The 13,201-nt window shown below is 41.9% G+C and overlaps 2 protein-coding genes across 4 annotated transcripts in view; one reads left to right on the top strand and one right to left on the bottom strand.

Moving 5' to 3' along the window:
- LOC115625534 (furin-like protease 1) overlaps positions 1-13,201 on the top strand; it is a 223,334-nt gene that overhangs the window by 199,562 nt on the left and 10,571 nt on the right. For all 3 annotated transcript variants that reach the window (XM_030520611.1, XM_030520613.1, XM_030520612.1), the window contains exons 4-8: positions 11,245-11,481; positions 11,551-11,679; positions 11,887-12,761; positions 12,827-13,000; positions 13,078-13,196. In XM_030520611.1, the coding sequence (XP_030376471.1) occupies positions 11,245-11,481; positions 11,551-11,679; positions 11,887-12,761; positions 12,827-13,000; positions 13,078-13,196 (1,534 nt within the window). The remainder of the gene's footprint in view (positions 1-11,244; positions 11,482-11,550; positions 11,680-11,886; positions 12,762-12,826; positions 13,001-13,077; positions 13,197-13,201) is intronic.
- LOC115625535 (NADH-quinone oxidoreductase subunit D) lies at positions 9,222-11,092 on the bottom strand. The gene is made up of 3 exons (XM_030520614.1): positions 10,887-11,092; positions 10,742-10,829; positions 9,222-10,675 (listed from the first exon to the last, which is right to left on the bottom strand). The coding sequence occupies exons 1-3, from the start codon at positions 11,074-11,076 to the stop codon at positions 9,280-9,282; spliced, it is 1,674 nt and encodes a 557-aa protein (XP_030376474.1). The 5' UTR covers positions 11,077-11,092; the 3' UTR covers positions 9,222-9,279.

Genomic DNA, 13,201 nt, shown 5'->3' with positions numbered 1-13,201 from the left:
AAGCGTGCAGGGCGCTGGCACGTAACAAGAGGCCAAACAACAAAAACAACATCAACTCCAACTACTACAATAGCAGCAATAAGAGCTCTTGCGGTTAATGATGATGGGAATGTGCGAAAAATATGCTTATGTGTTCCTTTGTGTGGGTGTGTGGACTTAGCAGGAAATGCACTTCTTTCCATCGCTTTGTAAGTTACGAAAGAGGCATCCCGTACCCATAGGCTAGATGGTTGCGTTCGTTTCCCCCTCTGTATTCACTCGGACGTTGCAATTCGATATACTGTGCATAATTTAAAGCTCAATTACAGCACATGCACAGTGGGCCATAATTAAATCGTATGTGCTTCTCGGATAATTGTCACCAAGCTAAAACGAAAACTTCAAAAGCCTCAATAAAACAACTTGATTATTCTGGCCGATAGGCCGATATACAAGTATAACTAACATACATATGTATATCACTAACAGTAATGTGTAATTATTGAAATTTGGAAGCAAGTTTCTTTGGTTAAACTACAAGTATGCACTATTTAACCCGAAAGTGGTAGAGAATTTCTGGCTAAATAATGTACTTGAAAGGTGAAGTAGCTGGTTTGTGGAGGATTGCAAGATCTTTAGTAAATAGTAGCTAGTACATATGCATACATATGCGAAGACGTACTTGCATGTTTTTAGGACGGTTTTATTGTTTTTAATATATTGTCATATTACTTGTATTTCAATACGCAAAGAGTAAGGGGGTACACTAGTTTCATGCGAATGTACGTATGCAACATATAGAAGGAGGAGCGTATGTTTATATAATCGAATAAATGTAGCCACCAAAATCTCGGTTCCTTAGGGTTTTCATACAAATATGTATGTCGAATTTCCAATTATGTATGTATGTGAAGAATAGTATAATGTCACTTTAACAAGTAGTATGTGGCTCTAAATAGTTTTGTGCTACAACAAACTCTTTTCCTACTTGTCAAATCTGACAAATTTGTATGTCGATAAGAGTTGAACCCAGATATCGATATCTTTTAGCACTTCTGGTGCATTGAACGAGTAGTTAGTATCCAAAAATGATTAAATTAAGTCCGTTTAGCTTTTCTGCAAGGCTTTATTCTTATTTTACCAAAAATTGACTTCTTTCGAAAGCTGCCAAAATTTCAATGTTATGTTCGTGCTGTTTGGTCGAAATGCCCGTGTCGAACTTTTTGCCTTTACAATCTTCCCTTGAATGTCGTGACACTTACAATTGCATGTCCAAGAAGTGACAATTCATAAATATGCATGCGGCCATGTCAAAAATCAATGAAGTCAAGTCCTGTTTGCCGAATGCTAGTGGCATCGAAATTTCCGAGCAGATCGAGGCACGCGAATGCAAATAAATGACCAACGCAAGGATGCAAAATTGACTCACAGGAACATGTTAATGTGCCTTTTTCCATTTTCATTCTCTTGATATCCACTGCATTTCAATTACTTTACAAATTTAAATTTTTCTGGACTTTAAAACGGCCGCTGATGCTGTTGCAATGGCGACTGATTTCGCAAATTGAACTCATAAATCATTTTTGGCACAGCTGTCGCCTGGACTCTCTTGTTCTCAATTTTGCGAACTACTCAGAAATAGAGGGAACAGGGGACAGAGGGAGGCAGGGCCCGGAGCGTTGACTAATGCGCCTTTGATGGGACGCTTGGCTACAATAGCCGAAGTTCTTGGCTTTCAATTAAGTTTATATTTGCAAAGAGGCGAGCAAACAAAATGCCTCGAACCCGACTCCGTTTTTCACTTGGCCAGTAAATTGTATCTGTAAGTCGAGCCCTTGATGCTGTTAGGGGTGGTTTTCTTGGTTGTCCGAGCCAAGGCTGCATCTCGATTCCTGTTACTTCAGATGTCTGCGTGGTGTATACTCTAGCAAGGTTATTCAATCCGACTTACTCCATTTTGCTGTGCGTGCCTCTTGTATGCCTCAGAGTTAGGCCACCTCTGCTCGAATGTGTGCATCGAGTACAGTTTTACAGTCACTTCTCCTCTGTGTGATGTGTAAATTTCGGTCTCAACAATTTAATAGGCTTCCATATTTGCATTTGCATGGTGTATTCAATTAATTAAATAAATAAACAGTACAATTATTTGAGAATCATAACAAAATTACAATTGTGAAGTCTCAGTGCATGTGTAATTAAATACACAACGAATTTAATGAATGATATACATAATTTATATATAAATGAACAAATACGTGTATATTATGTATCGAATATGATGCGTTATAAACGGGCGTGCGGTGCAATATTTAATGAAATCAATTAAATTAAAACATGGGACATTGACTTCTTCCTGATGTTGCTGCTGTCTCTATTTTTATTGCTGGTGTTGTTGTTGTGAGAGGGGCACCAGCTGCTTTTCAATATTCTTGTATTGTTGTTGCTGCCAATGTCATTCACAATTCACACGCTTCTCCGCATAATTTAAGTACAATTACAATTTTCAATTAAATCGAACAAAGACAGCAGCGAAAATTGAATATAATGCGAGAGAACTCAGGTGGATGCATTTGTACGCCGCATCTCATCCACGGCTTTTATCCTTAATCAATTTGCTGGTAAACACAATTTTTAAATAAAATTCGATGTACTTTTTAACGAAAATTTAAATTGATGGACTGTGCAGCAGTCCGTTTTTATATTCCTGCATCAAAAACTACCAAATGGTTGATAAGTAAAGAAGCCACTGAGTCCCACAGATCTATTGTACTGTATTCTTCGTGGTACAAACTTTAATAATACCTAGGCCTAGTGACGATGAGCATATGTATGTACTTTTTTCCTTTCGTAGAGTACTCCACCGTTGCACACCAATCACTTGATCCGCCATAAAATCTGCGTCTAGCTGTGCCATAAATACTGTAAAAGGATATCCGAATAACCACTTTGGTACTTTTCCATTACACAAAATAGTGAATGCAACCCCCAAAGGTGGTATAAAATATTTATCCTCTACTATGTAGCTTGAGCGCAGCCCAACATGTACGAGTATACGAATCCTCAAAAATATTTGCTCCCCCATTTCAGACATAAAACAGCTCAAGCCTGAAATGCAAGGAGAACACAAATGCTGAATTTACAACAGCTGATCTTTTGCTTTATTAAATTTGCCAGGAATGGCATTGTTAGTGTTACCCTCAGGCGAGGCTGCGTCTATTTTTGCGCACTACCCACAGGGGACAGTTTGGCATGCATTTTGCTACGGCTGTAGACGTGGTCCTGGGTGTGGGTGTGGGTGTGCCGAGGGTGGACTCACCTCGGCTAAGGGTAAGCCACCGTCTTACCTTGCGCACTCGATTGTATGTAAACAATTAAGTCCTTCCTAACCGGCTGCTGTGTCTGTAGTTTTATATTGGGCTGTCCATATTCGAGGGTTGGCAACACCACCAACAGCACCAACAACCAATACGGTCGACCCTCCGGCCGGGACAAATACTCGTACATAGGCATGAGCATCAAGAGGCCGACAGAGGGTATACTGTATGTTTACAGTTTTGTTTATCTCATGGCCGCTGGGCCCCAATGTGTTGCCAGGCGTGTATAAAATCGGAGGCTGGGGCTCGGGGCAGTGGCGCATAACTTATGCCTAGCCCAATATTACTTTATTACGATATTTGAGTACTGAAGTTAAGCCCGCCGTCGACTGGAGCTCTGCATGCAACTGAGCAGCAGCTCGAAAAATACAAAAAGAAAAAAAAAACAAGAAGGAAGAAAGATACATACCTTATTGAAATATTTAATTCGGTGGCAGCGCAAGTAGGCGTAAAGGGGCGTGAAGGAATAGTAGACGCATCAGACTAACCACAGAGCCGCATATAAACAAACGAAATTTATTGTTTGCTTTCAACAAACATACACATGCGAGAAGAAGGAAAATCCATAAATATGCATGCAAAGTTTTTGCGCCTCTTTGTTTTCTTTTGGCACAGGATTTTCCTTTTTCCCATTTTTGGTTTTATTTGCGTATGCAGATGGCAACACTGGCCACATAACTCTGACATTTTAGCGCCACGCTCTGACATGCAATTGTTTGGCACAATTTGCCTTCTTGTTTTTCTTTTTATAAATATTTGAACAAAAGCATTGCGGGGGGAATACATACAGAAACATTTTTATGTTTATGGCGTTCGAATAAAAATGAAACGCACAGGCAATGAGTGAGGCATGTAACGAGCATGTAGCAAAAAAAAAAAAACAAAAACAAACAAAACAGAAAACAGCAGACAACAAAAGTACCTTTCATCCCATATTCATACATACATTCTTGTATGTATCTAAATATATGTACATACACGTGTAGTATATGTACATATGTATATACACACTATAGTATATGTATGTAAATGGCAACACTGAACGTTAAACGATTGGCTACATTGGGACAGCTTGATGGGGCTGTACCAGCGTACCATTTGAGCGAAAAGGCTTTGACGATATTCAATGGGAATCTCAAGTAGATAAAGGTTACAGGCAATGGGAAAGGCTGTTGAATTTTGCAGCTGTTGCTGCTCGAATTGCGAAGCTGTTAAAAGCTGGAAAGATCACCAAAGATTATCTTTAAATGTAAAGCTTAGCATTTTTATTCGCGCTGGTGCACAACATCGAGTTTCCTACTTGTTCATAGTTACCTCTCAATTTATGACCCTCTCTACTGTTTCCAAGACCACTTGAGTTTAATTCCTTTTTGGTTTCATAAAAACTTTAAAACATATATCCTCTAATAACGCCAATTTCGACTTCATTATTAACTGTATCTTCCTGCTTGAAGGGACGATAAAAGAACCATTCTGAATTCAAATTAGACTTTTCAAAATGTTTTGAAAAAACGTATATGTATATAACTGCATTATTTATTGCTGCATATCCACTAGATGTACTAATTTAGTAATGTCCAAGTCTGAGGTCTAGACTAGTATGACAGCTTAATAAATCGCCTCAAAAGTTCAAGTGCTGTATTATAGTTTTTAGCCCACCTGAATGAAAAGGCAGCTCAGAAGAGCGAGAACATTGTGTGCTTTTCTCATTCTCATCTTATCCCATCATCGTCAGCGTCATCCTCAACATCGTCGTCTGTCGCATTAGGGCTAAATTAATTAGCAGCTAATTAAACGGTGCACATATTTATATAGAGCTTCCTGTTTTGCTCCACCTCCCCACCCTCTTTACCTGTGAGTAGCTAATCTAACAGTGTCAGCCAAGCCCGTAGCGGCTTTCAGGTGCATTTTTTGCTCAACTTAGCGCCTTGCTGCAGTCACGCTGCATCTCCCACCTCCTACCACCTTTCCTCACTGCCTGCGGTGTTAAAAAATTAACCATTTTCATTGGCAATTGAGTGTGGTAAGCGATAGCGCTTTAAAAGCATTCATTCACCCGCTGGCTAATCCGACATACACACGTACACCTCCAGAGCATGCACACTTATACTATATAGTATAAGTGTGCACATACACATTTGCTCCACTTGCGCCATCACACTCAACTTGATTAATTAAATTGTTGACAATTTTAAAAGCATTGCTGAGTGTCGGCAACAAATTCAATGGCTGTCCTGCTTTACTGCCCATCCATCTGGGGTTCTCGCAACATCCTCCCAGCTCTCCTGCAACAGTAAGTGTTGCTGTTCTGCTTGTTCTGCTACTGCTGCAATTGTTGGTCGCGTTTTTATTGCCTTTTATGTTGACCACTTAGTTGTTGGTGACAAATTCACTAGAAAATTAGCTTTTCCCGTCCCCCACCAGGACATCAGTTTCTGCTGCCATAAATAATGGTGGGTTTTTCATGCGAACTATATGTATACTGACACCGAATGCCTGAAAAGTAGCCATAACTTGCCTTCACGCTGGATGGATGGAACGATAAATGCATGACTTCCAAATGAATATTTTCCGCACTTTCTAGTTTCTAGTTTTCTGGCACTAAACACAGTATACAAGTTGTTTGATCTTCAAAACACTTCAAGCTTTAACAATATGTATCTTTTCTGAGATCAGAAATTTGAAATTTAATATCCTTCTTGTAATAAAAACAACTTTTCCGCAGATCGGTCATGTGGCATTTACACATATGTATTAAAAACGAAGCTATTTGGTTATAAACTTGATCTATGTAAGGATACCTAGTTTTGTGTCCCTACCTCTATTCGGATCATAGTCGAGAGCAACAACAACAACAACTATTGAGGGGAGACATATTTTGTCTCAAAGAAAGAAGAATAGCATAAAAGTGAAAATCAAATTACTGATGAACAATTGTCAAATTATGTCTTAATATAAACTTTTTAAATAAACTACAGCTACACGTTGTTAAAATACATAATGTGTGTTGTTTAAATATAAGAAACATTTGGTTTATTGTAAATTGCAACCACATCTAAGTATAACATGTATATGTATCTGCCACCCCTCCTTTTGCCGCTTTCATACCTTTGACGTATTGATATTTTAATAAACCCCGAAATAGTTCGGGTAGAGGTTATAATTTAGTCACTTTTACGATATGCGGAACCATGTACGTGCTACGAGTCATTTGGATGGATATAGGAATAAATGGGTTTAGGAGCCTACTCACAGTTCAGACGTACCCAGGAGGGATACCCTCTCAATGCTTAACAATGATTAGTCATTTTATTTTATTTGGACGCAAATGGACTGTAACACTTGACGGCCTCTAGTTACTTTGATGGTCATAACCAATGACGTCCAAGGACGTGGATCAGTATGCAGTGCACATAAGGACTTAAATTAGATGCAACAGTAAAACAGTAAAATAAAAGGCAATTTTAATTGAAACAGCAACAGAACAATTACAACTAAGCTAGCCTGTCGCAAATTTGTGCCAGCCGGGCACCCGGATAGTTACATAAATACAGACACACACACACACATACAGAAACACAATAAATACATACATTTGCATAAAATGTTGATGGAGGCGGCAGAGTATTAACTTAACTTTTGCTGCAAACTCAATTAAAATGTTGAACACAAATTGCATATGTTTGTGAGCGTGATAGCGTATGTGTATGTGGGTGTGCTCGTGTGTGTGTATGTGTGTGTGTGTGTGTGTTATATGCGTCAGTGTTGCTCCGTTGCATAAATTAATAAACTTCATAGTGCAGAGAGCCGAGTGAGCGACACTTGCCAAGTATAAAAACTAAACGAGCTTTGAGCGCTGGGCGACACGTACAGTAGCAGCAATTAAAATTTTAGTGGTCGCCCGGTATCCAGCAGAGTGAGGAAATGGGAAAAATGGGGCGGGGCTCCGTTCCCTGCCGCACGCCTGGTCATATTTACATCACAGTCATGGGGGTGGGGAAGGGGGAGCGGGCAGGTAACCAATGGCAGCAACACGTACACAACGCTTGGTTTGAAGTGCTCAAATTTCAGCACAACACACGTGCTCACATGCATACAGACACACAGATACACACACACGCACACACGCAAACACAATCAGACTATACACGACCACTTCCGCTGCAAATCGAGAGGCAAACGACTGAACATGAAGCATAAATAAATTGTGCTTCATACTTTTATGCTGTTAGCCTGGCTTGTGATACGCTAGAGAAGGGAGGGAGCGGAGGGGAAACATCGACGCAGTGGTAATATTTGTAAAGCGCTTAATGACGCGTCTGCGACTGCGTGTGTGCGTGTGTGCGTGTGTGTTTGTGTGTGTGTGGAAACATCGACTCAATCAAGCGCTAGTCGTGCTCATGAGTTCGGCAACCAACACCAAAAGCATGATTCCCCCTGGATGTCATCAACACATCTTAGAGAACATAAGCTTGGCTTAATAGGGTTTCCAGGTAATAGTTAGGCGAATGACTTACAAACTCAAGAAAGCCACTTCAATCATTTCTATGTAACGGAAATATTCTGAACACACACTCAAATATTTGCCTGCATAGTGTAGATAAGAATTCTCTTCTTCTGCAATTGCAAGCAATTGGACAAAGGACAAAACGCATTAAGCTTTCAACGAACTTTCTTTCTGCACGACTAAATATAATTAAAAATAGTTTTGCAGTAATTTGTCGTGCGGGCACTTACAATTGCATTTAAATTGCAATTTGTAAAAGAATTTTGAACAACTAAATGAATTAACACCAACAAAAGAAGCAACAACAACATGTCAGCACAACTTTACAAAATGTTTAATGGCAACCATTCGTACCAATACAGCAGCAATAGGGACCACCATTCATATTACAGTTTGCGAAACAATGGCACAATACACACACACACACACACACATACATACAATATCAAATGGAGCTTTTACAGGACACGATATCAAAACAATTTTGCATAAATTATAACAATAAATACAAATTTGTGGCGAAATTGTGGTAATGTAATAGCATTTACGTTCACGCAAAAATGTTGGGTGCCTTATTTCTAAAGTATTCGTCTACACACTGTTTTTATTATTTTAACTAATTACTTTAACGCTTTGAATGAGTCTAAAACAAGCATTGATTACTTCGCAAATGACTCCAAACCCCGTTGGCGTAAAATAGGAATCGCTATCAAGGTAAATAACACAGATGGTGAAAACGAATTAACATTATCTACGAGTGTACATATGTATAAATACACCAGATATTGATGGATCAGATATGCCTTTCAAGGTTTTTTCCTTTATGCCCAATTAAATTGTTAAAATGCGTTATAAATTTAAGTCAAAGCAGGGATATTCTAATGTTAAATAGATTAGATCGAGATCAGACATACGATGCAAATCAATCTGATATGATAATAATATTTAGTACATTTGATGGTGAACCACTGTTTGAAAACAACGTGATTCATTTCCAAAAGGAAATGTAGTAGATTCTTCCTTAGATCCTCTAATGCTGCAACTACCCCGAGAGGTAGAGTCAAAATAGCCATGCTAATTGTAGACAAGACTATTGTGCGTTTGTATTTATATTAAAATTTCGAGAAATAATAAACATTATAACTGACACCACACATCAATAATCTTATACCTAAAGATCTACATAAGCGATTCTAGTAATAATAGTCGAAACACTTCAAACAAATTCTTCCCTAAGAATAAACGTTTCGACAACCGGGCCTCTATCGATCTAGTTCTAAATGAACTTTAATTAACTCTAGAAGAATTTTCCGTAAAATGTTAAACTCTAAGAAGTTATATCTTTCAATTTATGCGTACATATATTTATATTTGTGGCAACAACATATTTGCACAACTGTAAAAAGTTAATATGGAGACTTAACGATCGATTTCACCGAAAACAATGTCCAACGATCCAATAATGGCGACAATATCGGCCAGCATGTGCTGCGGGGCCATTTTGCTGAGCAGCGCCAAATGGGCATACGAGGCAGGGCGTATCTTGCAGCGATAGGGACGTGAAGTGCCATCGGAAACCAAGTAGACGCCGAACTCGCCCTTGGGTGACTCGACAGCGGAGTAAGTTTGACCCGGCGGCACGAATATGCCCTGCGAGAAATGCTTAAAATGATGTATTAAATCCTCCATGCCCGATTTCATCTTACGACGCGGTGGCGGGGTTATCTTTCGATCGTCTACCTTAACCTCGCCCTCGGGCATGAGCTGCAGGCATTGTTCTATTATGCGTATTGATTCGCGCATTTCTCGAATGCGCACCAAATAGCGATCGTAGCAGTCTCCATTCGCGCCAACGATCACATCGAAATGGATCTTATCATAGGCATCATAGGGCTGTTGCTTGCGAAGATCCCACTTGATACCGGTAGCGCGCAAGACAGGACCCGTACAGCCACAGTTGAGGGCATCGTGCGCCGAAATGCGACCAATGCCAATGTTGCGCATGCGCCAAATGCGATTATCTGTTACCACATCTTCGACCTCATCCAAGCGCTCGCCCAACTGTCCGATGTAGGAATGTAGGTCCTGAGAAAAACCCAGCGGTAGGTCATAGGCCACTCCACCAGGTCTGATATAGGCGGCATGTAAACGAGCCCCCGATGCACGCTCCGAAAACTCGTACAGCTTCTCGCGTTCTTCGAAGAGCCAAAAGAGCGGTGTAATGGCACCACAATCGAGCATAGACGAGGAAACGGCCATGGTATGATTTGTCAACCGCATTAGCTCCGCGAACATAGTGCGTATGAACTTGGCACGAGGAGGCACTTCAATGTTGAGTAACTTCTCCACAGCCAGGCAATAGGCCTGCTCGTTTGCCATGCAGGAGACATAGTCTAGGCGATCGAAGTAGGGCAGTGCCTGGACATAGGTCTTGTATTCGATCAACTTCTCGGTTCCGCGATGCAAAAGCCCAATGTGCGGATCGGCCGACAACACTGTCTCATTGTCCAACTCGAGAATCATGCGGAGTACGCCATGAGCAGCGGGATGTGCTGGTCCAAAGTTAATAAACTTGGTGCGAAATGAGCGATTTTCAGGCGGTCGAGCACGGTCGGTAGTACGCGGCTTTTGCTTCCACTGATCACCCACGGGGTACAGCATTGCTCCAGCGTACCGCTTCAAAAATTCTGGATCAGGATACCAGGTATGCGATTTGCTGGGCTCATAAGGGGCCCCCTCAGGCTCATCCCATTTCCGCTCCCCACCACCATCTTCATTTGAGTTCTTAGCCTTATCCCCCTCTTTATTGTGGTCACTGAGCATGGAAGAATAAAAAGGAGAACTCTGAATGAATTCGTCGGAAAGGAGATTTTCCATTTACCTAAATTTTCGGTTATACTGGGCTCCAAGCATATTTGGCCAACGCGGCTTTATACGCTTATAAGGATCGCTGGTATCGTTATATTTAGCTACAATCAGGAATCTTACAATTATAGCAAGAAGCGAAGGAAATGGTGATAATTTACCTGCCGCATAATATTGTGTGCTCAGCCATTTTACCTTTTCCCGCAGAGTGGTGCGATATGTGTCCAAATTCAAAAACTTGTCATTAAATTGACGTCTATATGCATCAAAGCGGCGGATTTCGCTTGGCGTGAAGAGCTTGTTAGCCAAATTGCGAACTCCCTTCAAAGAGGCTGGGACTTTCGTCGGCATTGTAGAACTAAAAATGTTATGTTGCTAAACTTTACCTTACACTGACAGCAAGGCCAACTCGATTACGGTTAAGGGTTGTTCCCGAAAAGTAATCAGCATTTAATAGTTATATTAAGAACAACTATGTTTACCATCGACTTACTCTTGCATTTATTTCATTTTTTCCAGATCTTCGATGATCACTATCATTTCTCACATCACAAGGTCTCCAAGCGATCCCTTTCGCCAGCCACGGATCACCAGACTCGGCTCGACTTCGACGAACGGGTGCACTGGGCCAAACAGCAGCGTGCCAAATCGCGTTCCAAACGGGACTTCATCCGGGCGCGTCCTTCGCGCACCTATCAGCGTACGACCGATTCTATGAATTTTAATGACCCGAAGTGGGCGGGCATGTGGTATTTGGTAAGTGGCAGCCATCTCACTGCCGACTAAAGGTTGGCCTATATACATATTTGCTTTTAATTGTATTAGAATCGCGGATTTGGCCTGGACATGAATGTGATACCTGCTTGGAGGGAAGGCATAACAGGCAAAGGCATTGTGGTGACCATTCTTGACGATGGCCTGGAATCGGACCATCCAGACATTGTACAGAACTATGTAAGTGAATTATATATAACGTTGGTACAAAAATCTACGAATCGTAAGCTCGAAACAAATCAATATAAATCTATATTAATGTGTACACTACAAGTATATTCCAAATATATTTGCAATTATAATTTAGCGATGTATTCAGTTCTCAGGATCCCAAATCGACTACACTCGAGAGACAGAAATTTATGAAGCTTGACTATGTCTTTACAGGACCCGAAAGCATCGTATGATGTGAACAGCCACGACGACGATCCCATGCCGCACTACGATATGACCGATTCGAACCGCCATGGTACGCGTTGTGCGGGCGAGGTAGCCGCCACAGCGAATAACTCGATTTGTGCGGTGGGCATAGCCTATGGAGCGAGTGTGGGTGGTGTGCGGATGCTGGATGGTGATGTGACTGATGCTGTGGAGGCGCGTTCGCTCTCGCTCAATCCGCAGCACATCGATATCTACAGCGCCTCGTGGGGGCCAGACGATGATGGCAAAACCGTGGATGGGCCCGGTGAATTGGCCTCGCGGGCCTTCATCGAGGGCACCACTAAAGGGCGCAAGGGCAAGGGCAGCATATTCATTTGGGCCTCTGGCAATGGTGGTCGCGAGTTGGACAATTGCAATTGTGATGGCTACACGAATTCCATTTGGACGCTGTCCATATCGAGTGCCACCGAAGAGGGCTATGTGCCCTGGTATTCGGAGAAATGCAGCTCTACGCTTGCCACTACCTACAGCAGCGGCGGGCAGAGCGAGAAGCAGGTGGTCACCACAGATTTACATCACTCCTGCACCTCATCGCATACAGGCACCTCGGCCTCGGCACCCCTTGCGGCCGGCATTGCCGCCCTCGTGCTTCAATCAAATCAGAATCTAACGTGGCGCGATCTGCAACACATTGTGGTACGCACAGCAAAGCCGGCCAATCTAAAAGACTCGACGTGGGCGCTCAATGGTGTCGGTAGACGTGTCAGTCATTCCTTTGGTTATGGCCTAATGGATGCGGCGGAAATGGTGCGTGTGGCACGCTCATGGAAAACCGTTCCGGAACAGCAACGCTGTGAAATCAATGCGCCGCACGTGGACAAGTGAGTTAATGAGTCGTCGGAATTTCTTTTCAGTTACCAGTATATTCAATTTCAACACTTTTTAGAGTCATTCCACCACGCACTCACATTACTCTGCAGCTTTCTGTGAACCACTGCCGATCAGTCAATTACCTGGAGCATGTGCAGGCCAAGATCACGCTCACCTCACAGCGACGCGGCGACATTCAGCTCTATTTGAGATCGCCAGCTAACACGAAGGTCACGCTGTTAACCTCCCGGTAAGTCATCTGATATGTATAATAGGAATATGTAGTCGTTTTGAGCACTTAAGGAACGATCCCTTTTTGTCGTACAGCGCCCATGACAATTCACGTTCCGGATTCAATCAGTGGCCCTTCATGTCGGTGCATACGTGGGGCGAGTCGCCGCATGGAAACTGGCAGCTGGAAATACACAATGAGGGTCGCTATATGGGTGAG

This window comes from Scaptodrosophila lebanonensis, unplaced genomic scaffold (genome assembly GCF_003285725.1).
Source record: "Scaptodrosophila lebanonensis strain 11010-0011.00,11010-0021.00 unplaced genomic scaffold, SlebRS2 tig00000072-arrow-pilon, whole genome shotgun sequence".
In the NCBI taxonomy this organism is placed as follows: Eukaryota; Metazoa; Arthropoda; class Insecta; order Diptera; family Drosophilidae; genus Scaptodrosophila; species Scaptodrosophila lebanonensis.
Note: the sequence above shows the minus strand (reverse complement) of the source record. Positions and strands in the feature narration are given on the sequence as shown.